We start from the raw sequence: 24,493 nt of genomic DNA on the forward strand, positions 1-24,493 counted from the left end.
GGCGTGGGTATCGGTACCTGAGATGGTCCGGTTGCACCGAGCACAACGTTTGAAGCCACTGGGTGTCTTCAATGACATGGAAGGGAAAACGGCTTTGGCGAAATCAAAAGACGCGATTGTGCCTGTTAAAGAAAAGGGGCACAAAAAAAATTAGGGAATAAGTCAGCCGCATCAAAAAAACAAAGGAAACTTTTAAAAGGACAAAACTAAAAATACACTAAGGGAGCTTTTTTTTTTTTTTTTTTAAATAATAAGATAAATAAAGAAAAAAATAGGAGAAAATAGCGATTACTCGCAAAGACTCTTTCCCTGGGCCTGAGAGGAGCGCAGGAAAAAATCCTACCGCACCTCAACGAGGAGAAAAGAAAACTGAGGAGGCACGCTCACACGACAGGCGGGAAGTCGTCCGCGCACTGCACACGCGCTAGAAGACTCATGCAAAACTTTATTTTTATTTTGCTTGCAAAATGCAAATTCCTGGGCCGACGCGGACGTTGACCCACATGTGAGAACAAGCAGCCTGCTTGTCCTTGGAGAACTAACATATTCCAGTCCATAAATTCAGAATATAAACATTTTATTTCCTACCCTTGTTGTCTTGGCATTTTATCTTTCCAATCATGTCAGTCCCAGTGAGTTTCTCTCTTCTGCTTTACTGTTTATCTTCTGCTGAATTTCTCTATTTGAACTTTCTCTATTTGTCCTTTCTCCTCCTGTCTTCTATTCCCACACATATGTTTCTGACATATTTATCTTTCCCTTTTAGCTCTTTCCTCCCTTTTTCTGCCTTTCTGTCCATTCAAATTTCACTCTCAAGTTCTCCAACTTCTTCTTTTCTACTTTTCACATACCTATCAACTTTCCTTCTTCTCTCAGTCCCTAAACTCTCCCATTTCCGATCTTACTCCTGTCCCATTCTCCCATTCCATTCTGTCATTACCACATTTTTACCATCTGTACTCAATACTCTTCTCTTGCTCACCTCCTTCACAACCCCTCATAGCCTCTCCCACATGTTGTTCAACATTCTGTTCAGCATTTCCCTGCCCTCCACCTTTGAAGCTCAGCATCTCCTTGACTCTGTCTCTTTCCTCCTTTCACCCCCAAACCTTTGTAGCCCATCTTCCCTCTCGCTATTTCTCTCCACCCCCATACTCTTGTAGTCAAATATCTTTCCTCTCCCCTCAGACATTTGTAGCCTATCATCTCCCAGTCCCCTCTTCATTCCCTACCCCAACAGTGCAGCTTCTTGCCTTTCGGCCAACAATGTAGCTTCTACTTTTTTCTCTCTCCTTTCCCCGATAGCCAGCATCCCCCCCTCCCCCTCTCTCTCTCACCCACATTCTTCTCATTTCCCTCACAGTCAGCATCCTCCCCTCTATCTCTCTCCCTATCTCCCATTCTTCTCCTCTCCCCCAATAGTCAATATCTCCCCATTATTTCCTGCTTCATATCTAGAATCCCATTGTCTCTTCCCTCCTCTTCTGCCCATTATGCCCTCTCCTCCTCCAACCAGTGATCCAATATTTCTCCTTCTGCTCCTCCCCTAACCCACCCATTGGTCCAGCTGTTCTACTTCTTTACCCCCACTCACTATTGCTCCAGCTTTTACTCCTTTACCTCTCACCCACCAACCGTCCAGCTTTGCTCTTCTTCCCCCCACCCACCCATCACTGGTCCAGTTTTTCTCCTCCTCCCCATCCACCATTGGTCCAGCTTTCCTCTTTCCCCTCCCCCATTAGCCCTGCATTTCTTTTCTCCCCCTCTTCCCCCACCCACCATCAGGCTTCTCTCCTTTTTGATCCTTCTCTAAAGCGCAACAACATCCCTCCCTCCCACCACTCCCCCCTCCCCATACCTTTCCAAAGCTGTCTTATTGCCGGCAGCGATTCACAATATGCTACTCGTGCTGACATTGGAGCCTTCTGTATGACCTTCCCGCCTATGCAAAAACAGGAAGTTACGTCAGATAGAAGGCTCCAATGTCAGCATGAGCAGCACACTGTGAATCGCTGCTCACTGCTGGCAACCTCTAAAACAGGAATACAGCTTTGAAAAGTACGGGGGTCAGGGTGGGGAGAAGGATGCCATCGAGCATTATAGAAACAGCAAAAGGGAGAGAAGACTGACTGCGGGGGAGGAGGGTCATGGGTGGAAACGTTACTTCCTGAGCCCTAAGAAGTGCCGGAATGCTGTTCCGCTCTGTTCCAGCACAAATTAAGCCCTGGTTATCTGCTTTATTTAGATGCATTGAATTAATATTATTTGCTTTAGAAATCATTCTTTTACACATTTTAAGCAAATAATTACAACATTATTGCTGCATATTGTATATGGAGTGGAGGAGTGGCCTAGTGGTTAGAGCACCGGTCTTACAATCCAGAGGTGGCCGGTTCAAATCCCACTGCTGCTCCTTGTGATCTTGGGCAAGTCACTTAACCCTCCATTGCCTCAGGTACAAACTTAGATTCTGAGCCCTCCTGGGACAGAGAAATATCCAGACTACCTGAATGTAACTCACCTTGAGCTACTACTGCAAAAGGTGCGAACAAAATCTAAATAAATAAAATTACAGCTCAAAGGGAATACATGTCTGACTAGCACCAAACTGTTTAAGTGTCCAGAAGCAAAATTACTTAACAATTTTCAATTGTGTCAAAAGTACAACTGAGCCTCAACATAACTGTTGTGAGGAACAGTATAAGACCAGTGGTTCCAAAGCTTTTCCTTGGCCGTCTTCTCCCCCACCCGCCCCAAAATATTCAGCTTTTCAGCATATCCACAATCAATATGCTTGACAGATATGAATGCACGGCCTTGATTTCATGCAAATCTAACTCATGCAAACTCACTGCTGAAATTCTTAACATCTAAAGGGAGAGGTAATGATGGGTGGGGGGGGGTCCCCAGGTCAGGCTTGAGAACAACTGCACTAGATATTATATCAGTCACACACAAAAAGAAACCATCACATAAGCTTTAGAAAAGGAAAGGTTTAGAGTTTAAAACAAATATCTTCCTCATACTTACAGTGTTCTTCTGGCAAATTATTTCCTGTAAAATAGAAATAATCTATTAGAAACAGGAAAAAAAAAAGATCGACATTCATATGTGTAATATTACTAGTTAGAACAATATATACATATGACATCTGAAGAAGCTGTGTCATTCTAGTCAACAACTCAAGAGTATCCTAAAACACTGTACAGCATAAGAGCTTGTGTGGGTCTCAAGCAGTCAGATCCCCCTTAAATTACAGGTCAGGAACCTTGGGGTTCAGTTGGACTCAACACAATCCCAGAAAGGTAGGTTAACACGTTAGTCCGCAAATGATGCAGAAATGGGTCCAGCATGGGAGTTAGCTTGTGAGGCAGCCATCGATGTGCAGCGTATTAAAATAAATGTTAAGCAGGCTATTAGCTATTTCACCCTGATGCAGAGAAGTTTTTAAGTGAGCACAATGCAAGAAAACTACCACCAGATCTGAGGCAGCATAGGAGGGTTGATTCACCCTCTACATTGGGGCAGAAAAGCTAATAAGCCACCCCCCTAGACCCCCACATCTCCCCCCACCCTCCAGTTCAGGAGTATCTGGAAAAGGCAAGAGTGATGCATACTTGCCCCTGCCTCTGGCACAGTCATTTTGGAAAATGAAGGCGCCTGACTCCTCACAGTGGTGCATTCTGGGATGCACAGAATCTGCTAAATAAAGGAATTTTTTTTCCCTTATTCCATAATCTCTGCTCAGAGTACCAAATAAGGGATGCTCAATTGCATAGCTGCAACATTTTTCTTGTTAACTTTGCAGTAGAAACTGCACACTGAGCCAGCTCGACCATATGGCTTTCTGCATCAGCCTCACAAGACTATAGCAAAGGAGTAGCCTAATGGATAGTGCAGTGGCCTGAGAACCAGGGGAACTGGGTTCAATTCCACTGCAGCTCCTTGTGACTCTGGGCAAGTCACTTAATCATCCATTGCCCCACATATAAAATAAGTACCTGTATATTATATGTAAACCGCTTTCACTGTAACCACTGAAAGGTGGTATATCAAATAACATCCCCTTTCCCTACTTCAGGAAGCAAATGAAAGCCAGGCTAGTCTCACATAACTTTAATGAATGGAAAAGGGAACTAACTAGTCAGTTACACTCAACAAAGACTAACTTAAGAACTTAAGTGTTGCCATACTAGGACAGGTGGCATTATTCCCGGATCCTCAGGAGCTTAGCCTAGAATGGGTGGCAGAGCCAGTGGTTGGGAGGCGGGGCTAGTGCTGGGCAGACTTATGCGGTCTGTGCAGGGGCTGGTGGGTGGGAGGCGGGGATAGTGCTGGGCAGACTTATACGGTCTGTGCCAGAGCCGGTGGTGGGAGGCGGGGATAGTACTGGGCGGACTTATACGGTCTGTGCCCTGAAAAAGACAGGTACAAATCAAGGTAAGGTATACACAAAAACTAGCACATATGAGTTTATCTTGTTGGGCAGACTGGATGGACCGTGCAGGTCTTTTTCTGCCGTCATCTACTATGTTACTATGTTACTATATTCAACGCTGGGACCTGTGCGGACTTTGGCTCTGAATATCTAGTTATTTTTAAGATGCCTAACACGTAGTCACATAAAATGATATTCATCACGTAAGCGACTGTGGGTCACCACACAAAAATAGGAGAGACTTATGCGGACCCTTTTATTATATGTATTTATTTAGATTTGCTCACACCTTTTTCAGTAGTAGCTCAAGGTGAGTTACATTCAAGTACACTGGATACTTCCCTGTCCCCGAAGGGCTCACAATCTAATTTTGTACCTGAGGCAATGGCTATCAAGACCGTGCTCTAACCATTAGGCCAGGGCCGTGCCTAGGGTCTCTGGCACCCCCCTGCAGACTATCAGTTGGCGTACGCACGCCCCGATTCCCGGGCGCTTTAACTTTACCTCTCTCCGCCTCCGACATCTGCGCAGCATCAGTGAAAGCACTGCCTGCCTGACGTCTCTCCACCAGCCTTTCCTTCGCTTGTTCGTTGTGTCCCGCCTTCTTCTGATGTAATTTCATTGAGGGCGGGACACAGAGGGAACGAACGAGCGAAGGGAAGGCTGGTGGAGAGAAGTCAGACAGGCAGCGCTTTCACTGATGCTGCGCAGACGTCGGAGGCGGAGCAAGGTAAATTTAAAGCGCCGCGGAACCGGGGATGGAGCGGAGGAGTAAGGTTCTTTTTTTTTTTTAATACAACTACGGTGCGGCACCCTTGAAGGCAGGCGCTACCCTGCGGCGCTTACCATGTTGGCACAGCCCTGCACTAGGCCACTCCTCCACTTGTGGTAAACCTGGCTGCTTAACTTCTGAATATGAACCCTTAAGTGCTGACTCCACCCCTGGACACCCCCAACATAGCCAGCTTTGTGTTTGGCACTAACCACAATATTCAGCGGCACTGAGAAGGTTAAGTGCCGCTGAATATTGCCAGCTAGCCTCAAGTGATTTAAGCAGTCAGCGGCCGGCTAAATCGCTTTGAATATTCAGGCCCTACGTTTCTATGGTACTTTATAATAGGAAAGTTTAAAAGTAAAAAAACAAATGAACCATCATCCATCACTAGGAATGTGCACAGTTTTTCACATTTTCACATCAATTAAAAAAAAAAAAAAGCATGTGTACTAGATCTTTTTAATGCATGTTATTTGACTTTATATGCATCAATTCCGGTTATTAAGGTAGATTAGACATTTCACATGATCTACATTTTTAAGGCATGCTAATAAATTGTAAGTGTGAACAAAAATATATCTACCTAAGCTCCGGAATTCACTGCCAGAAAACGTGGTAAAAGCAGTTAGTGTAGAAAGAGTTTAAATGAGTAAAAAGTTATATAAGTACATACTGTAAGTGTTGCCATACTGGAACAGACCTAAGGTCCATCAAGCCCAGCATCCTGTTTCTAACAGTGGCCAATCCAGCTTACAAGTACCTAGCAAGATCCTAAAACAGTACAATACATTTTATGCTGCTTATAAGCAGTGGATTTTCCCCAAGTCCATTTTAATAATAGCTTATGGAATTTTCTTTTAGGAAGCTATCCAAACCTTTTTTTAAACCTCACTAAGCTAACTGCTTTTAGTATACTCAATGGCAAAGAATTCCAGAATATAATTACACCTTGAGCGAAGAAATATTTTCTCCAATTCATTTTAAATTTACTACTTTGTACCGTCATTGAGTGCCCCCTAGTCCTTGTATTTTTGGAAAGAGTGAACCACCGATTCACGTCTACCCCTACAACTCCACTCATTATTTTACAGACCTTTATCATATCTCCCTTCAGCTGACTTTTCTCCAAGCTGAAGGACCCTAGCCGCTTTAGCCTTTCCTGATAGGGAAGTCGTCCCATCCTTATTTATCTCTGTACCTTTTCTAATTCCACTATATCTTTTTTGAGATGCAGTGACCAGAATTGAACACAATATTTGTGATGCGATCACACCATGGAGCGATAAAAGGGCATAATAACGTCCTCATTTTTGTTTTCTATTCCTTTCCTAATGCCTAATATTCTATTTGCTTTCTTAGCTGACACTGCATGAGTTCCTCTTTCTCACATGCATCACTTTGCACGTGCTCACATTAAATGTCATCTGCCATTTAGATGCACAGTCTCACAGTCTCGTCAGGTCCTCTTGTAATTTTTCACAATCCTCTTGCAATTTAACCACTTTGAACAACTCTGAGTTGTTAGCAAATTTAATTACCTCACTATTTACTCCCATCTCTAGATCATTTATAAATATGTTAAAAAGCAGCTGTCCCAGCACAGACCCCTAGGGAATCCCAATATCTACCCTTCTTCATTCAGAATACTGACCATTTACCCCTAAAAGAAAAGGCCATAAACTATTATTAAGGTAGACTTGGGAAAATGGGAAAATTAGGTTCTTACCTTGGTAATTTTCTTTCCTTTAGTCACAGAAGAATCCATTACGAATGGTTTGTGTCCACCTATCAGCAGGGGGAGATAGAGAGCACTGAAAACCATAGTGCCTCTTGGCCAGCTAGTTCCATCTGCCTCTCAGTATTTGAAGCTTCCAAAGCAGTTACACCACAAAGTAGAATAACATGAATTTTCTTCACAGCGAACGAACGCCCCAGAACAGGAGCAGTAATTCAAAGGAGGAATGAACTCAACCTCCTGTAACAGAACAGAAATCCTGCTTGATGACAAGGAACCACTGCTTTTTCCTGGGATAAAGCAGAACAAGTCTACTTTGCTCCTGGGATCGCCAGGTACTTATGACCTGGATTGGCCACTGTTGGAAACAAGATACTAGGCTTGATGGATCTTTGGTCTGACCCAGTAGAGCAATGCTTATGTAAATATAATAAATATTTCCTCTCTATGGACAATCATAACGCATCTCCCACAATCCTTATTTGGGACTCCTGACATAGCATTGTGAGACAACACACAGGAGCTTAGGTAGAGCCATTTTAGAAAACGTTGCCACTGGGGCAGAGGTGAACAGGAATCACTCCTGCCCCCTCTAGACACCAAAGATAAATGGTATACACCACGGTCTGGGAGGAGAGAGGCTTGCCTGTATTTTAAAAATGGATCAGGAGTACGGAGTCCTAGGTGACAGCAACAATTTTAAAAAGAGATCAGAATAAAAGGATATTTTCCTTTTTAGCATTCACCGGCTCCTTTAAGCTGCTCAGATTGGGAGGAGGAGGGAGTAATAGTGGAGGAATAGCTTAACGGTTATTTATTTATTGCACATGTATCCCACATTTTCCCACCTATTTGCAGGCTCAATGTGGCTTACAAAGACCTGTTATGGCATCACCATACCAGGATGAAGAATACAATTGTGTTACAAAGAAGTCAAGGAAGACAAGAGGATTTGGTCAAGCAGTTGTAGAGAGATACATTCTAGATAAAGTTGGATAGGTGTTGTGTTACAGTTAGTTATGGGTTCTCATGGTAGGCTTTGTCAAAGAGATAGGTCTTCAGAGATTTGCGGAAGTTACTTAATTCGTTGATTGCTCTCAAGTGAGTTGGAAGTGCATTCCACAGCTGTGTGCCCATATAAGAAAAGCTGGCTGCATGTGTTAGTTTGTATTTTAGTCTTTTACAACTGGGGAAGTGTAGGTTAAGAAAGGTGCAGGAAGAATTTTTAGCGTTTCTGGGGGCAGGTCCACTAGGTCTAGCATGTAGGTCGGGGCATCTCCATAAATTATCTTATGTACATTCGTGCAGATCTTGAACGCGATACGTTCTTTAAGTGGGAGTCAGTGTAATTTCTTTCTCGGGGGTTTTGCACTTTCATATTTTGTTTTCCCAAATATGAGTCTGGCTGCAGTATTCTGGGCTGTTTGAAGTTCTTTGATGGTCTGTTCTTTACAGCCAACATAAAGTGCGTTGCAATAGTCTAGGTGACTTAATACCATTGACTGTGACAGGTTCCGAAAAATGGCCCTTGGGAAGAAAGGTTTTACTCTTTTGAGTTTCCACATGGAATGGAACATGTTCTTAGTTGTATTCTTCACGTGGTTTTCAAGTGTGAGATTTCGGTCAATGGTGACACCCAGAATTTTCAAATTGTTTGAGACGGGGAGGGAGAAGTTTGGGGTGGTTATGGTGGTGAATTTATTTGTATTGTGTTGTGAGGTGATTATAAGACGTGTTTTTTCTGCGTTGAGTTTTAGTTGAAATGCATCCACCCAGGAGTGCATGATTTGGAAGCTTTGGTTGATTTCGTTGGTGATTTCCTTTAGGTCATGTTTGAATGGGATGTAAATTGTGACATTGTCTGCATATATGTATGGATTGAGATTTTGATTGTCTAATAGCTTGGCTAGTGGCGTCATCATTAGGTTAAAGAGGGTTGGTGAGAGGGAGGATTCCTTGGGGAACACCAAATTCAGGTGTCCATGGGACTGATATCTCCGCGTTAGTAGTTACTTGGTATGATCTTGTTGTCAGGAATCCTCTAAACCAATTAAGAACGTTGCCTCCCACTGCAAAGTATTCCAGGCTGTGTAATAATATGCCATGGTTGACCATGTCGAAGGCACTGGACATGTGAAATTGTAAGAGAAGTATGTTATTGCCGGTTGCGATTGTTTGTTTAAATTTATTCATTAAAGTTACTAGTACTGTTTCTGTGCTGTAGTTCGATCGAAATCCTGATTGCAATTCGTGCAGAATTGAGTGTTTATTTAGGTGGTTAATGAGTTTTTTCATCACTAGGCCTTCCATAAGTTTGGTTATCAGCGGGACAGTTGCTACTGGGCGATAGTTGGCTAAGTCATTTGTACTTTTCTTTGTGTCCTTAGGTAAGGGAGTAAGTAGTATATTTCCTTTATCCTTTGGGAAGAAACCACTTTGAAGCATGTAGTTTAGGTGTCTCGTGAGGTCTGTTATGAATTGTTGAGGGGCAGATCTTATAAGATTGCTAGGAGAGATGTCTAGTTTGCATAGCAATTTGGCGTGCCTTTTGAGTGATTGAGAGATGTTTTCGCTCGATAGTGAATCAAAGTTGGTCCATGATCGGTCTGCTGGAAATTCCCCATGTATTGGGTCTAGACATTCAAGGAGGTTTGCATAATCAATTGTGTTGCTGGGTATCATAGTTCGTAGCTTTATGATTTTCTCTTTGAAGTAATTCACAAGGTTGTTTGCTGATGGGGTATCAAAGTTGTTAGAAGTAACCGGCGTGGTATTTAGTAGATTATTTACGAGTTGGAAGAGTTTGTGTGCATCCTTGTAGCCTGGTCCGATTTTAGTTTTAAAATAAGACCTTTTGGTATGTCTGATGGTGTATTTGTATTTTCTTTGTAGTTGTTTCCATTCGTTGAGAGTAGAGTCGTCTTTTTTCTTATTCCATGCTCGCTCTAATCTTCTGACTTATGTTTTTAGTTATTTCAGTTCTTCATTAAACCATGGTATTGAGTTTTTTCTATGTGAGGTTCTGGTTTGAAGCGGTGCTATGTTGTCTAATATGATTCTGCATCTATTGTCCCAATCATGGAGAAATTGGGGTGAATCTGTTGGTGTTGTCCATTCGTTGTCATAGAATTGTTGCCAAAATTTTAGTGGATCTATTTTGCCTCTCGTGGTATAGGTTGATTGTTTTTGTTGTGAATGTTTTGTTCGCCAGTGAAGGGATAGGTTTACTTTGTAGTGATAAGACCATGGTATGGCTGTGCATTTTGTATCTGTTAGTGTGAGGTTTAGGTTATGTGAGAATTTGTATGTGATTATGTCTAGTGTGTGTCCTTTGATATGGGTGGGTTGCATATTTGGAGCTCCCATAGTTGAAGGAAGTCTTTGCATTCATTCACATTTGTTAGGTTAGTATCCTCGAGGTGGAGGATGATGTCGCCTACTATAAGAAGGTTTTCGGTAGCGACATATGTTTGATATGAAATCCATGAAGTGTGTTGGCAATCTTGCCAGTTGCTTGGTGGTCTATAGAACAGGATAAGGTTTAGGTGGTCCTGTAGGGTTGGGTGGTTGATTCTAACTGAAGCAATTTCAAGTTGGGGAAGTATGGATTTGGCTGTTGTTGTGATGATGAATTGGGATCTATAGATTATAGCTAAGCCTCCTCCTCTTTTACCGTTCCTTGCCCAATGGGTGATTTTGTACACTGGAGGGCATAGTTCAAGAATTATGGGGTCTTTGAGGTCATGGATCCAGGTTTCGCTTATAAAGCGAAATTCGAGATTGTCTGCTGTGATCCAATCGGTTATTGTCGTAGTTTTGTTAACTGCAGATCTGGCGTTTATATAACCCATTTGTATTAGTCGATGGGGTTCAATTAGGGTCGGGGATGTGATAATTTTTATTAGTTGTTTGTCTTCTTGGTCTTTGAGTTTGTTGTATCCCTTCTTTCCTTTCTGTTGGTTGTTTTCGTGGGTGGATGGTTATCCCTTCCATTTCTTAATCTTTTGGTTGGGTGTATTGTACTTGGGTTGTGTGCATGATTTGTGTATTGTGGGATGGGTATTGTCTGAGAGGGATTGTTAGTGCGTGGTGAATTAGGTAGAGACAATAGATGATTAGTAATAGTTTGTTAGTATTCATGTTAACGTTGATGTATGCAGTGTATGTGATACAATGGAGCATAGGAGGTGGTTAGTGTCAGCTTTAACAGATTACAGTTCTAGATGCAATGTAATGCCATGAGATGCATAATAAGCATTTAAGAGCATTTAGCAGTGCAGTGGCCTGGGAAACTGGGGTTTGATACCTACTGCATCTCCCTGCAACTCTGGGCAAGTAACATCCTGCATGATTCTACACATCGCGCCTTGTGTTCCACGCCTAAATCAAAGTGTATTTCATAACAATGTGTGTAACTTAATTGGCTTAACAAGCCAATCAGCGTTAACAGCACTTAACTTTCGACATTTAAAAAGGAGATAGAGCAGCTTTTAAACTAGAAACGGGGGGGGGGGCGGGGGGGAGGAGAAGGCTGACAGTCGCTCAAAAGCGCATAGTTCAAGATAAGGTATCTTTCAAAGATATCACCAAAACAGGGAAGATAAGGTATCCTGATAGTGAGGCTACAAAAGAGACTGTAGTAGATCAGGTGTCCTTAAATAAAAATCAAACAAAAGATTGCAAATTAATACTATCAAGTACTGAGAATGATGTAAATAGAAACATAGTTTGAAATGTCTATATGTGAATGCCAGGAGCTTAAGAAATAAGATGAGAGAGTTAGAATATATTGCACTAAATGAAAAATTAGATATAATACGCATCTCTGAGACCTGGTGGAAGGAGGATAATCAGTGGGACACTGTCATACCAGGGTACAAATTATATCGTAATGATAGGGTGCTTCGAATTGGTAGAGGGGTAGCACTGTATATTAACGAAAGCCTTGAATCAAATAGATTGAAAATTCTGCAGCAAACAAAACACTTCTTCGAATCACTGTGGACTGAAATTCCATGTGTAAAAGGGAAAAGGATAATGATAGGAGTGTACTACTGTCCGCCTGGCCAGGATGAACAGACGGATGCAGAAATGTTAAAGGAAATTAGGGACGCAAACAAACTGGGCAAATAATAATGGGTGATTTCAATTACCCCGATATTGTATGTGTATGAACAGCTTGAAAAGCTAAAGGTGGACAAAGCCATGGGACCGGATAGGATCCACCCCAGGATATTGAGGGAGCTCAGAGAGGTTCTGGCGGGTCCTCTTAAAGATTTGTTTAATATATCCTAGCAGATGGGAGAGGTTCCGAGGGATTGGAGAACGGCAGAGGTGGTCCCTCTTCACAAGAGTGGTGATAGGGAAGAAGCTGGAAACTACAGGCCGGTAAGCCTCACTTCAGTTATTGGAAAAGTAATGGAAGCGATGCTGAAGGAAAGGATAGTGAATTTCCTGCAAGCAAATAAGTTGCAAGATCCGAGACAACATGGTTTTACCAAAGGGAAATCGTGCCAAACAAATCTCATTGAATTCTTTGACTAGGTGACTGGAGAAATGAATCAGGGATGAGCTATAGACGTAATCTACTTAGATTTCAGCAAAGCTTTTGACACAGTTCCCCACAGGAGGCTCTTAAATAAACTGGATGGGCTGAAGATAGGACCCGAAGTGGTGAACTGGATTAGGAACAGGTTGACGGACAGAAGCCAGAGGGTGGTGGTGAATGGAATTCGCTCAGAGGGAAAGGTGAGTAGTGGTGTGCCTCAAGGATCGGTGCTGGGACCGATTCTGTTCAATATATTTGTGAGTGACATTGCCGAAGGGTTAGAAGGTAAAGTTTGCCTATTTGCGGATGATACTAAGATCTGTAACAGAGTGGACACCCGGGAGGGAGTGGAAAACATGAAAAAGGATCTGAGGAAGCTAGAAGAATGGTCTAAGGTTTGGCAATTAAAATTCAATGCGAAGAAATGCAAAGTGATGCACTTAGGGAATAGAAATCCTCGGGAGACGTATGTGTTAGGCGGGGAGAATCTGATAGGTACGGATGGGGAGAGGGATCTTGGGGTGATAGTATCTGAGGATCTGAAGGCGACGAAACAGTGTGACAAGGCGGTGGCCATAGCTAGAAGGTTGTTAGGCTGTATAGAGAGAGGTGTGACCAGCAGAAGAAAGGGGGTGTTGATGCCCCTGTATAAGTCATTGGTGAGGCCCCACCTAGAGTATTGTGTTCAGTTTTGGAGGCCGTACCTTGCGAAGGATGTAAAAAGAATTGAAGCGGTGCAAAGAAAACCTACGAGAATGGTAAGGGATTTGCGTTACAAGACGTATGAGGAGAGACTTGATGACCTGAACATGTATACTCTGGAAGAAAGGAGAAACAGGGGTGATATGATACAGACGTTCAAATATTTGAAAAGTATAAATCCGCAAATGAACCTTTTCCGGAGGTGCGAAGGCGGTAGAACGAGAGGACATGAAATGAGATTGAAGGGGGGCAGACTCAAGAAAAATGTCAGGAAGTATTTTTTCACGGAGAGAGTAGTGGATGCTTGGAATGCCCTCCCACGGGAGGTGGTGGAAATGAAAACAGTAACAGAATTCAAACACGCATGGGATAAATATAAAGGAATCCTGTTCAGAAGGAATGGATCCTAAGGAGCTTAGCCGAGATTGGGTGGCAGAGCCAGTGGCGGGAGTCGGGGATAGTGCTGGGCAGACTTATACGGTCTGTGCCAGAGCCGGTGGTGGGAGGCGGGGACAGTGCTGGGCAGACTTACACGGTCTGTGCCCTGAAAAGGACAGGTACAAATCAAGGTAAGGTATACACAAAAAGTAGCACATATATCTTTGTTGGACAGACTGGATGGACCGTGCAGGTCTTTTTCTGCCGTCATTTACTATGTTACTATTGACTGGGTAAATGTAACATTAGGGCACGCAGGGGAGGTAAAATGCCTTGATGAAATCGAGGACAGCTTTATGGAGCAGCTGGTACAGGAGCCGACGAAAGAAGGAAAAATTCTAGACCTAGTCCTTAGTGGAACACATGATCTGGTGCAGGAGGCAATGGTGCTGGGGCCGCTTGGTAACAGTGATCATAATACGATTGGATTTGATATTAGCTTTGAAGTAAATATACACAGGAAATCAATTACGTTAGCGTTTAACTTTAAAAAAGGAGACTATGATAAAATGAAAAGAACAGTGAAAAAAAAATTTAGACAAGCGGCTGCAAGAGTCAAAAATTTGAATCAGTTGTGGATGCTGTTCAAAAACACCATCCTGGAAGCCCAGGCCAGATATATTCCATGTATTAAAAAAGGAGGACGGAAGACCAAACGACATCCGGCATGGTTAAAAAGTGAGGTGAGAGAAGCTATTAGAGCTAAAAGAAAATCCTTCAGAAAATGGAAGAAGGAACCGACTGAAAATAAGAAACAGCATAAGGAATGTCAAGTCAAATGCAAAGCGCTGATAAGGAAAGCTAAGAGGGACTTCAAAAAAAAGATTGCGTGGGAGGCAAACACACATTTTTTTATGTATATTAAAAGCAGGAAGCCAGCAAAAGAATCAGTTGGACCGCTAGATGACCAAGGAGTAAAAGGGGTGATCAGGAAATATAAAGCCGTAGCAGAGAGATTAAATGAATTCTTTGCTAGCGGCTTCACCGAGAAAGATTTGGGTGGGATAACGGTGCCAGAAATGGTATTCGAAGCTGACGAGTCAGAGAAACTTAATGAATTCTCTGTAAACCTGAAGGATGTAATGGGGCAATTTGACAAACTGAAGAGTAGTAAATCTCCTGGACCGGATGGTATTCATCCCAGAGTACTGATAGAACTGAAAAATGAACTTTGGGAGCTATTGTTAGTAATATGTAATTTATTCTTAAAATCGAGCATGGTACCGGAAGATTGGAGGGTGGTCAATGTAACGCCGATTTTTAAAAAAGGTTCCCGAGGAGACTGGTGAGTCTGACGTTGGTGCCGGACAAAATGGTAGAGACTATTATAAAGAACAAAATTACAGAGCATACTCAAAATCATGGATTAATGAGACAAAGTCAACATGGATTTAGTGAAGGGAAATCTTGCCTCACACCAATCTACAGAGAGTAGGGTTAAATGGTCAGTATTCTCAATGGAGAAGAGTAGTTAGTGGGATTCCCCAGGGCTCTGTGCTGGGACCGCTACTTTTTAACATATTTATAAATGACCTAGAGATGGGAGTAACTAGTGAGGTAATTAAGGCCCTGATGATCCAAAGCCCCCCGCTGCTCCAAACAGCACTCTAAAAATAGCGCTGGAACAGCGCTGGGCTTTTCTGCATAGATGATCAAAGATAATGCATGCAAATCTAAGCAGCGCAATTATTTTTATCATGTAGAAGTGCGGGAGAATTGTGCCTGAGCATGCAGTCAGCACAATCCTCCCGCACTTGTTTAACGGGTCCCAGGATGCAATGGACAGGGCTGGGTGCCGCCATCTTGCAGCGGCATCGACTGGAAGAGGAGGGAGGCAGGCTGCGTCCCTCCTCCAACGAAAGGTAGGGGGGCCGGGAGGGGGGTGTTGTCACCACGGACCACCAGGGATTGAAAGGAGAACACTGGGGGGGGGGGGTGGCGTTGGGGTGGGCTGGAGGTCCACCGGACCTCCAGTCCCCCCCCCCCCATTGCTGGGTGGGAGGGTGGGAGAGCGTTTTGCCGGAGGTGGCCACATCACAATTTCTGGGGGGGCTGGAGACCCACCAGACCTCCAGCCCCCCCCCCAACGTCGCTGGGTGGGAGGGTGGGAGATCATTTGGCCGGAGGCGGCCACATCACAATTTCTGGGGTTTGAGAGGGGGGCTGGAGACCCACAGAATCTCCAGCCCTCCGTGAGCATGGGGGGGGGTGGGATCGTCGGGGGGACCGGAGGTCCACCGGACCTCCAGCCCCCTGTTCGCGTTTGCCTTGGGGGGGGGGGGGGGACGGGGGCCTGCCAGCATGCAACTGCATGCTGGACATGGCTCACCATTCCTCCCTAATGATCCGCAAAATTCTAACGCCAGCTCGGAGCTGGCGTTGATTTTGCCGCAGCCAGCGACCCAATCTTTGGCGCGCTGGACGCTGATCATTGGGGATGAATGCGTTAAGCACTGATTAGAATGCATTTGCAAGCTAATTACGCTAAGAGCCCTGTTTAGCATGCATTTGCATGCTACTTGCGCTAAGAGCCCTCGAGAGCGTTGTTTCAGGCGCTCAAGGGATGTGATCATGGGAGTTATTCAAAGTCATTAAATCGTGGGAAGATTGTGAAAAATTACAAGAGGACCTTACGAGACTGGGAGACCGGGCGTCTAAATGGCAGATGACATTTAATGTGAGCAAGTGCAAAGTGATGCATGTGGTAAAGAGGAACCCGAATTATTGCTACATCATGCAAGGTTCCATGTTAGGAGTCACGGACCAAGAAAAGGATCTAGGTGTCATCGTTGATGATACGTTGAAACCTTCTGCTCAGTGTGCTGCTGCGGCTAAGAAAGCAAACAGAATGTTAGGTATTATTAGGAAAGGAATGGAAAATAAAAATGAAGATGTTATAATGGCTTTGTATCGCTCCATGGTGCAACCGCACCTCGAATATTGAGTTCAATTCTGGTCGCCGCATCTCAAAAAAGATATAGTGGAATTAGAAAAGGTACGGAGAAGGGCGACAAAAATGATAAAGGGGATGGTACGACTTCCCTATGAGGAAAGGCTAAAGCGGCTAGGGCTCTTCAGCTTGGAGAAAAGGCGCCTGAGAGGAGATATGATAGGGGTCTATAAAATAATGAGTGGAGTTGAACGGGTAGATGTGAAGTGTCTGTTTACGCTTTCCAAAAATACTAGGACTAGGGTGCATGCGATGAAGCTAAAATGTAGTACATTTAAAACGAATCGGAGAAAGGTTTTCTTCACTCAACTTGTAATTAAACTCTGGAATTCGTTGCCAGAGAATGTGGTAAAGGCTGTTAGCTTAGCAGAGTTTAAAAAAGGTTTGGACGGCTTCCTAAAGGAGAAGTCCATAGACCATTATTAAATGGACTTCGGAGAATTCCACTATTTCTGGGATAAGCAGTACAGAATGTTTTGTACATTTTTGGGATATTGCCAGGTATTTATGACCTGGATTGGCCACTGTTGCGAACAGGATGCTGGGCTTGATGGACCTTTGGTCTTTCCCAGTATAGCAGTACTTAGGTATGTACTTATGTAATAATGAGCACTAATTGGCAATAATTAGAATTTACATGCATAACTCGCTAAGCGTATACTGTAATGAACTGTGCCTAAATTCTAAAATACACAGTTCAAAGGGGGTGTGGCTACGGACAGGGAAATGGGTGTTTCTTGTGCATTCCCAAATTTAAGTGCGTTGCTACAGAATATGGCCCAGTCCACGTAAATCTATGTGCAGGGATTTATGCCACTTTTTGTGTGTGTGTGTGTGTGTAAATGGATGCACATAGTTTTAGGCACTGGGGTATGAACTACGCATATTCTATATACCGCGCATAAATCTTATAGAATTTAGGCGAAAATGATTTCTGCGCAGATTTTCCAGGCACCATATAAAGAATCTCCCACTTAACTCTCCACTGCCCCTGGTACAAAAAATGAGTACCTATCCTATATAATAATTTGCACGTCTGGGTTCGTAACATCTATTCCCACTCATTGCCCCGCCCTTGCGTCAAAACGTCAGATGGCGGAACCAATGAGGGGGAAGGGAACGCTGGAGGCGAGATGATATCAGGAGGAGAGAATCGCGGGACATCGAGGGGAGGGAAGGAGGAAGAGGAGGGCAGGGGAGAATTGATGGACATGGATGGGATGGGAGGACATAGGCGCCCCATATAAGAGGCTTGGAGAGGCTAAGCCTCCCCAGCCCACCCGTGACCTTCCCCTGGCTGCTGCCCCCCAAACACAGGGCTACCTGGCACAGCAGCGCTGCAACCAAGCAGCTCTCAGACGGTCCCTCCGCTCCTTCCTGCCCTCAGCTCCCCGATCGACAGCCCTCCTCTCCATTCCTCCCCCCCTTAGCACATAAGTACCGCCATACTGGGAAAAGACCAAGGGTCCATCAAGCCCAGCATCCTGTCTCTGACAGCGGCCAATAGAGGCTTCAACAGCCCGGCAACCACCTCCCCCCCAAAAAAAAAAAATATATATATATATATATATTTAATAATGTTCAATGGACTTTTCCTTCAGGAATCTGTCCAAACCCCCCTTAAACTCCGTAAGGCCAGCTGTTGTCACTACATTCTCCGGTAACGAGTTCCAGAGTCTAACTACACGCTGAGTAAAGAAAAAAAACTTTCTCCTATTTGTTTTAAATCTACCATATTCTAGCTTCATCTTATGTCCCCTGGTTCTATTATTTTTTGAAAGTGTAAACAAACGCTTCACATCTGTCCACTCTACTCTGCTCATTATCTTGTAGACTTCTATCTTATCACCCCTCAGCCGCCTTTTCTCCAAGCTGAAGAGCCCTAACCGTCTTAGCCTTTCCTCATAGGGAAGTCGTTCCATCCCTTTTATCATTTTCGTCACCCTTCTCTGCACCTTCTCCAATTGTTCTATATCTTTTTTGAGATGCAGCGACCAGAATTGGACACAATATTCGAGGTGCGGTTGTACCATGGAGCGATACAATGGCATTATAACATCCTCGTGTTTGTTTTTCATCCCTTTCCTAATAATACTCAACATTCTGTGCGCTTTCTTAGCCGCCGCAGCACACTGAGCAGAAGTTTTCAACGTCTTAACAACGATGACTCCCAGATCCCTTTCAAGGTCCGTGACTCCTAACGCGGAACCTTGCATGACATTGCTGTAATTCGGGTTCCTCTTACTCACATACACTCTGCACTTGTCAACATTGAACTTCATCTGCCACTTGGACGCCCAATCCCCCAGTCTCGTGAGGTCCTCCTGTAATCTTTCACACTCCTCCTGCGACTTCACGACCCTGAATAACTTTGTGTCATCTGCAAATTTAATTACCTCACTAGTTACTCCCATTTCTAGGTCATTTATAAATATGTAAAAAACCAGCTGTCCCAGCACAGGCCCCTGAGGGACCCCACTAAGTACCTTCTCCATTGAGAACACTGACCATTCAATCCTACTGCTTCCTATCCTTCAACCAGCTCTTAATCTGTAGTAATATCCTACCTCCGATCCCATGACTCTCCAGTTTCCTCTGGAGTCTTTCAAGAGGCACTTTGTCAACGCCTTCTGAAAATTCAGATACACAATATCCACCGGCTCCCCATTGCCCACATGTTTGTTCACACCCTCAAAAAAATGCAGTAGATTGGTGAGGCAAGACTTCCCTTCAATAAATCCGTGCTGACTTTGTCTCATCAGCCCATGTTTTTGTATGTGCTCTGTAATTTTATTCTTAATAATAGCCTCTACCATTTTGCCCGGTACCAACGTCAGACTCACAGGTCTATAATTTCACAGATGTCCTCTGGAACCTTTTCTAAAATTTCGGCGTAACATTGGCTACCCTCCATTCTTCCGGTACAACACCTGATTTTAGGGATAGATTGCAAATTACTAACAGTAGCTCTACAAGTTCATTTTTCAATTCTACTAATACTCTGGGATGAATACCATCCGGTCCTGGTGATTTACTACTCTTCAGTTTGCAGAGAATTCGTTAAGTTTCTCTGACTCGCCAGCTTTAAATACCCTTTCCGGCACCAGTGTCCCTCCCAAATCCTCCTCGGTGAAGACCGAAGCAAAGAATTCATTTAATTTCTCCACTATGGCTTTGTCTTCCCTGATCGCCCCTTTAACACCACTTTTGTCCAGCGGCCCAACCGATTCTTTAGCCGGCTTCCTACTTTTAATGTATCTAAACAAATAATTTTACTACGTATTTTCACTTCTAAAAGAAAATTAGTAATTGGTAATCTTCTTTCCTTTAGTCACAGCAGATGAATCCATTAACTGATGGGTTGTATCCGCCTACCAGCAGGTGGAGATAGAGAACACTGAAAAACCACAGTGGCCCTTGGACGGCTAGCCCCACCTGCCTTCAGTATTTGAAATTTCCAAAGTAGAGTGAATAAGAAATGTAACATCACATAAAAACTTTCCTCACAGCGAACAAATGCCCCAGAACAGGAGCAATAACCACACAAAAGAGGGACAAACTCAACCTCCTGCAATAGAACAGCATGTAAAAACTTTAAGAACTGTTCATCAACTCCTCTTGATGAGATACAATATCTGCATGAACGAACTGAACCAAAACACAAAGTCAGACAGGGAGGGATCATGCATTCATCTGCTGTGACTAAAGGAAAGAAAATTACCAAGGTAAGAACCAAATTTTCCCTTCCTTGTCATCAACAGCAGATGAATCCATTAACTGATGGGATGTACAAAAGCACTCCCTACGTAGGGTGGGAACAGGCAACTCCGCGAGCCAGTACCTGTGCTCTAAAATGCGGGTCCTGCTTCGCTGCCACATTCAGCCTGTAATGCCATTCAAAAGAGAGCTGAGAAGCCCAAGTAGCTGCACGACAGATGAAGAGAAAGGACACCTGTTTCAGCCCACGAGGAGGAAATCGCTCTCGTGGAATGCACTTTAAACACTTCAGGGGGAGCCCGCCCTGAAAGCAGATACGCAGAAAAGATGACTTCTCTGAGCCAAAGGGCTATAGTGGCCTTAGACGCTGGGCACCCGCATCGAGGACCTATCAACAAGACAAAAAGATGATCAGAAGTCCTTTAGTCATTTGACATCTGTAGAAACTGCAACAGAGCCCTGCAGACATCCAAAAGATGCAATTGCCCAAAGGAATCCAGAAAGTCCTCCCTAGAAAAGGAAGGTAGAAAAATGGGCAGGTTTAGGTGATATGCTGAAACCACCTTAGGCATAAAGGAAGGCACTCTACGTACCGTCACCCCGGACTCTGAGAACTGCAGAAAAGTGTCCCGACAGGAAAGCACCTGAAGCTCAGATACGCGTCTAGCTGATGTAATGGCCACCAAAAAGACTGTCTTGAGAGTCATATCCTTCTCAGACGCTTGCAGAAGTGGCTCAAAAGGTGAACGCTGGAGAGCCTTCAACACCAGCTCCAGATTCCAGGCCCGACAAGGCAACTGCACGGGTGGGCGGAGCCGAAGCGCCCCTCTGAGAAATCGGGCAATGTCCGGATGAGCAGCAAAGGACAAGCCAGAGACTTTCCCTTGGTAGCGTGCCAACACTGCCACTTGCACCCGAAGGAAATTGTAAGCCAGGCCTTTTTGTAAGCCATCCTGCAAAAAGTCCAGGACCAGCGAGACCGTAGCCCGCGCGGGTGTGACCTCTTTTGGGGCACACCACTAATCAAACGTACGCCATATCCGAGCATAGGCTGGGAAGTACACCGCTTGCGGGCCTGCAAGAGAGTGGAGACGACCTTGTTAGAGTAGCCCTTATCTCTCAATTGCGCCCTCTCAAGAGCCAGGCCATTAAGACCAAATCGGCAGGGATCCTCCATAGTCACCGGGCCTTGAACCAACAGGTTCAGGAACCCGAGGCAAAGGAAGTGGAGGTTCCACCAGCATCCGGCGGAGATCCGCATACCACGGACGCCTTGGCCAATCTGGAGCGATGAGAATCACCAATCCTCGGTGTAGTCGAATCCGCAGGAGGACTCGCCTTATCAAAGGCCAAGGAAGGAACACATATAGGAGGCCCGAGGGCCAAGGTTGAGCCAGTGCATCCAACCCCGCTGAGCGAGGATCTCTCCTTCTGCTGAAAAAGCGAGGGACTTTGGCGTTTGCAGTTGACGCCATTAGATCCATTTTGGGTGTCCCCCATTTGGCACAAATCTGAAGAAAAACTTTTTCTGCCAGTTCCCATTCCGCCGGGTCGATGTGATGCCTGCTGAGAAAATCGGCTTGCATGTTGCTCTGACCTGCTATGTGAGCTGCTGACAGAAGCTCGGCCCAGTGGCAAATCTGAGCGGCCTCCGCGGCCAGGGCCCTGCACGCCGCCCTGATGCTTTATGTAGGCCACCGCTGTCGTGCTGTCTAACAGAACCCGGACCCACAAGCCCCTTCAGAGTCTTTTGGAAGGCCATAAGAGCCTGGAATATCGCTCTCAGTTCCAAGCGATTGATGGACCACCCCGTTTCCACGGGTGTCCACTGACCCTGAGCATAGTTTCCCTAGCAATGCGCTTCCCAGCCCAAAATGCTGGCATCCGTTATCACCAGGCACCAAGAAGGAAGCGCGAGCGGCATTCCTCGTTGCAGCATCCTGTCGGAGAGCCACCAATCCATACTGTGCCGGGCCGCAGGGAGCCACGTGAGTCTGCGTTGATATTCCTGGGAAATCAGAGACCATTGATGGAGCAGGGCAATCTGCAGCGGCCTCATATGCGCTCTGGCCCAGGGAACCACCTCCAAGGTGGCTGTCATCGACCCCAGCAGCTGGACAAAGTCCCAAGCTCGCGGACGAGGCATCCGCAGGAGCAGACGGAACTGATTCTGAAGCTTGTACCTCCTGTGATCGAGGAGAAAGACAAACCCCGAGGCCGTGTCAAACCAGACCCCAAGTACTCGAGAGACTGAGAGGGGGGTCAGGTGACTTTTGGGTATATTGACCACCCAGCCCAGAGTCTGCAGGACTGTCACCACTCTGGCTGTGGCAAGACAACTTTCATCTGCCGAATCCGCTCTGATGAGCCAGTCGTCGAGATAAGGGTGAACTCTGATACCCTCTCGCCTGAGAAAGGCAGCTTGGAAAAGGTACGGGGAGCTGTGGCTAAGCTGAAAGGCAAGGCCTGAAACTGAAAATGCTGGCCCAACACCGCAAACCGGAGGAACCGCTGGTGTGAGGGCCAAATAGGAATGTGCAAGTAAGCTTCCTTGAGGTCCAGAGACTTAAGAAACTCTCCTGGCTGAACCGCCACAATGATGGAGCGCAGGGTTTCCATGCAGAAGTGTCTCAATCTTAAGGCCTCGTTTACTTGTCGTAAGTTGAGGATCGGTCTGAAAGACCCACTCTTTTGAGGGACCACAAAATAAATGGAGTAGCGACCGCAGCCACGTTCGGCGGGAGGCACCGGGATGACCGCTCCGAGGTGCAGCAAGACTTGCAAGGTCTCCTATACTGCCACCCGTTTGACGGCAGTGCCGCATCGGGACTCCAAAAACACGTCTCTCACCTGGGCACCGAATTCCAATCGGTAACCTTCGCTGATTAGGTCCAGGACCCACTGATCCGAAGTTATCTTGGTCCACTCCTCGAGAAAGAGGGAACGATATCCTCCTACTGCAGGAATAGAGGAGTGGACCGGCGTCCCATCATTGTGGAGCACGCCCCTGAACTCCTGGCCGCGTCCCGGCCGCTGCGGAACGTTTGTCCGAGCGAAGAGTTCCTCTGCAGAAAACGGGCACGTTGAGAAAACCCAGCAGAGCGCCCCGGGTGATACCTTTGAGCTTCATGGAAGCGAGGTGTGGAAGAGGCGAGAAACACAGGACCCTTGGAAGAAGACCTTGGCCTATCCTCAGGTAACTGCTGGGGCTTAGAATCTCCTAGGTCTTTAACAATCTTCTCCAAATCCTCTCCAAATAACAGGTGGCCCTGAAAGGGTAACCTCACCAGCCTTTGCTTAGAGACCATGTCAGTCGCCCAATGCCGCAGCCAAAGAAGGTGGCGGGCAGGAACCACCACAGACATCTGCTTAGCCGAAGCTCTGACCAGATCATAAAGGGCATCAGCCAAAAATGACAGTGCCGACTCCATCCGCGGGGCAACCTCAGAGAGGGACCCCGCACCCTCCACGGGCTGCTCCACTGGATTCTAGCCGCCAGTCCTGCATGTCTTTCAAAGCTACCCCTCCCTCTACTGGCCGTGACTAAGGCGTCCACTTTAGGCATCCCAAAAGGGGCCAAGTGGACCTCAACTCAGAGGGTAAAGCTGACCCATAGCCCTGGCCACTTTCAAAGGCCCATCGGGGTCAGGCTTCTTAGTACTCGCCATCCTAAGATTAACAGAGGAGGCCTCGCCTTCAGCAGGATCAATCAAGAGGGCCTGCAAGGCGTCAGTAATGAGCGCTGGCAACTCGTCGCAGTGGAAAATTCTAACCGCATTGGGATCATCCAAATCCAGTGGCAAACAGGCACCCTCCTCTGGATCATCTGTCCCTGAGGGTCTGCCAGATCCCTCAAACTCCCCACAGCCCGACCACGGGGGGAGTGAAAAGAATATGCACCACTTTCAGACGGGGAATTTACCCGTCTATGCTTAGCGTTTTTCCAACGCTCGGGGCAGGAAATAACATCTGAAGCCATCCCCGGGGCATCAACACCCGGAGGGAACCCAGGATGCAACGCAGTGTCAGACGCCTGTGGCAGAGCTCTTTTCAGCATGAAGGCCTTATGCATCAGTAGCACAAACTCAGGGGAGAAAATCTCACCCTGGCCCTCCATCCCCAAATTAGGTGAAACGGAGGTTGGTGCTCCTCTGGCAGCCTCGAAACAAGGCGTCCCCCTGCACTCAGAC

General features: G+C 45.6%; 1 protein-coding gene across 5 annotated transcripts in view; it reads right to left on the minus strand.

Moving 5' to 3' along the window:
• The window catches only part of MAP3K5 (mitogen-activated protein kinase kinase kinase 5), a 534,389-nt gene that overhangs the window by 369,939 nt on the left and 139,957 nt on the right, over positions 1 to 24,493 (minus strand). For all 5 annotated transcript variants that reach the window (XR_003941620.1, XM_030198514.1, XM_030198515.1 and 2 more), the window contains exon 3: positions 3,031 to 3,054. Coding sequence is in view for 4 of the 5 variants with exons in the window: in XM_030198514.1 (XP_030054374.1) it covers positions 3,031 to 3,054 (24 nt within the window). In the remaining variant the exon portion in view is untranslated. The remainder of the gene's footprint in view (positions 1 to 3,030; positions 3,055 to 24,493) is intronic.

The sequence above is a fragment of the Microcaecilia unicolor genome, chromosome 3 (genome assembly GCF_901765095.1).
Source record: "Microcaecilia unicolor chromosome 3, aMicUni1.1, whole genome shotgun sequence".
Classification (NCBI taxonomy): Eukaryota; Metazoa; Chordata; class Amphibia; order Gymnophiona; family Siphonopidae; genus Microcaecilia; species Microcaecilia unicolor.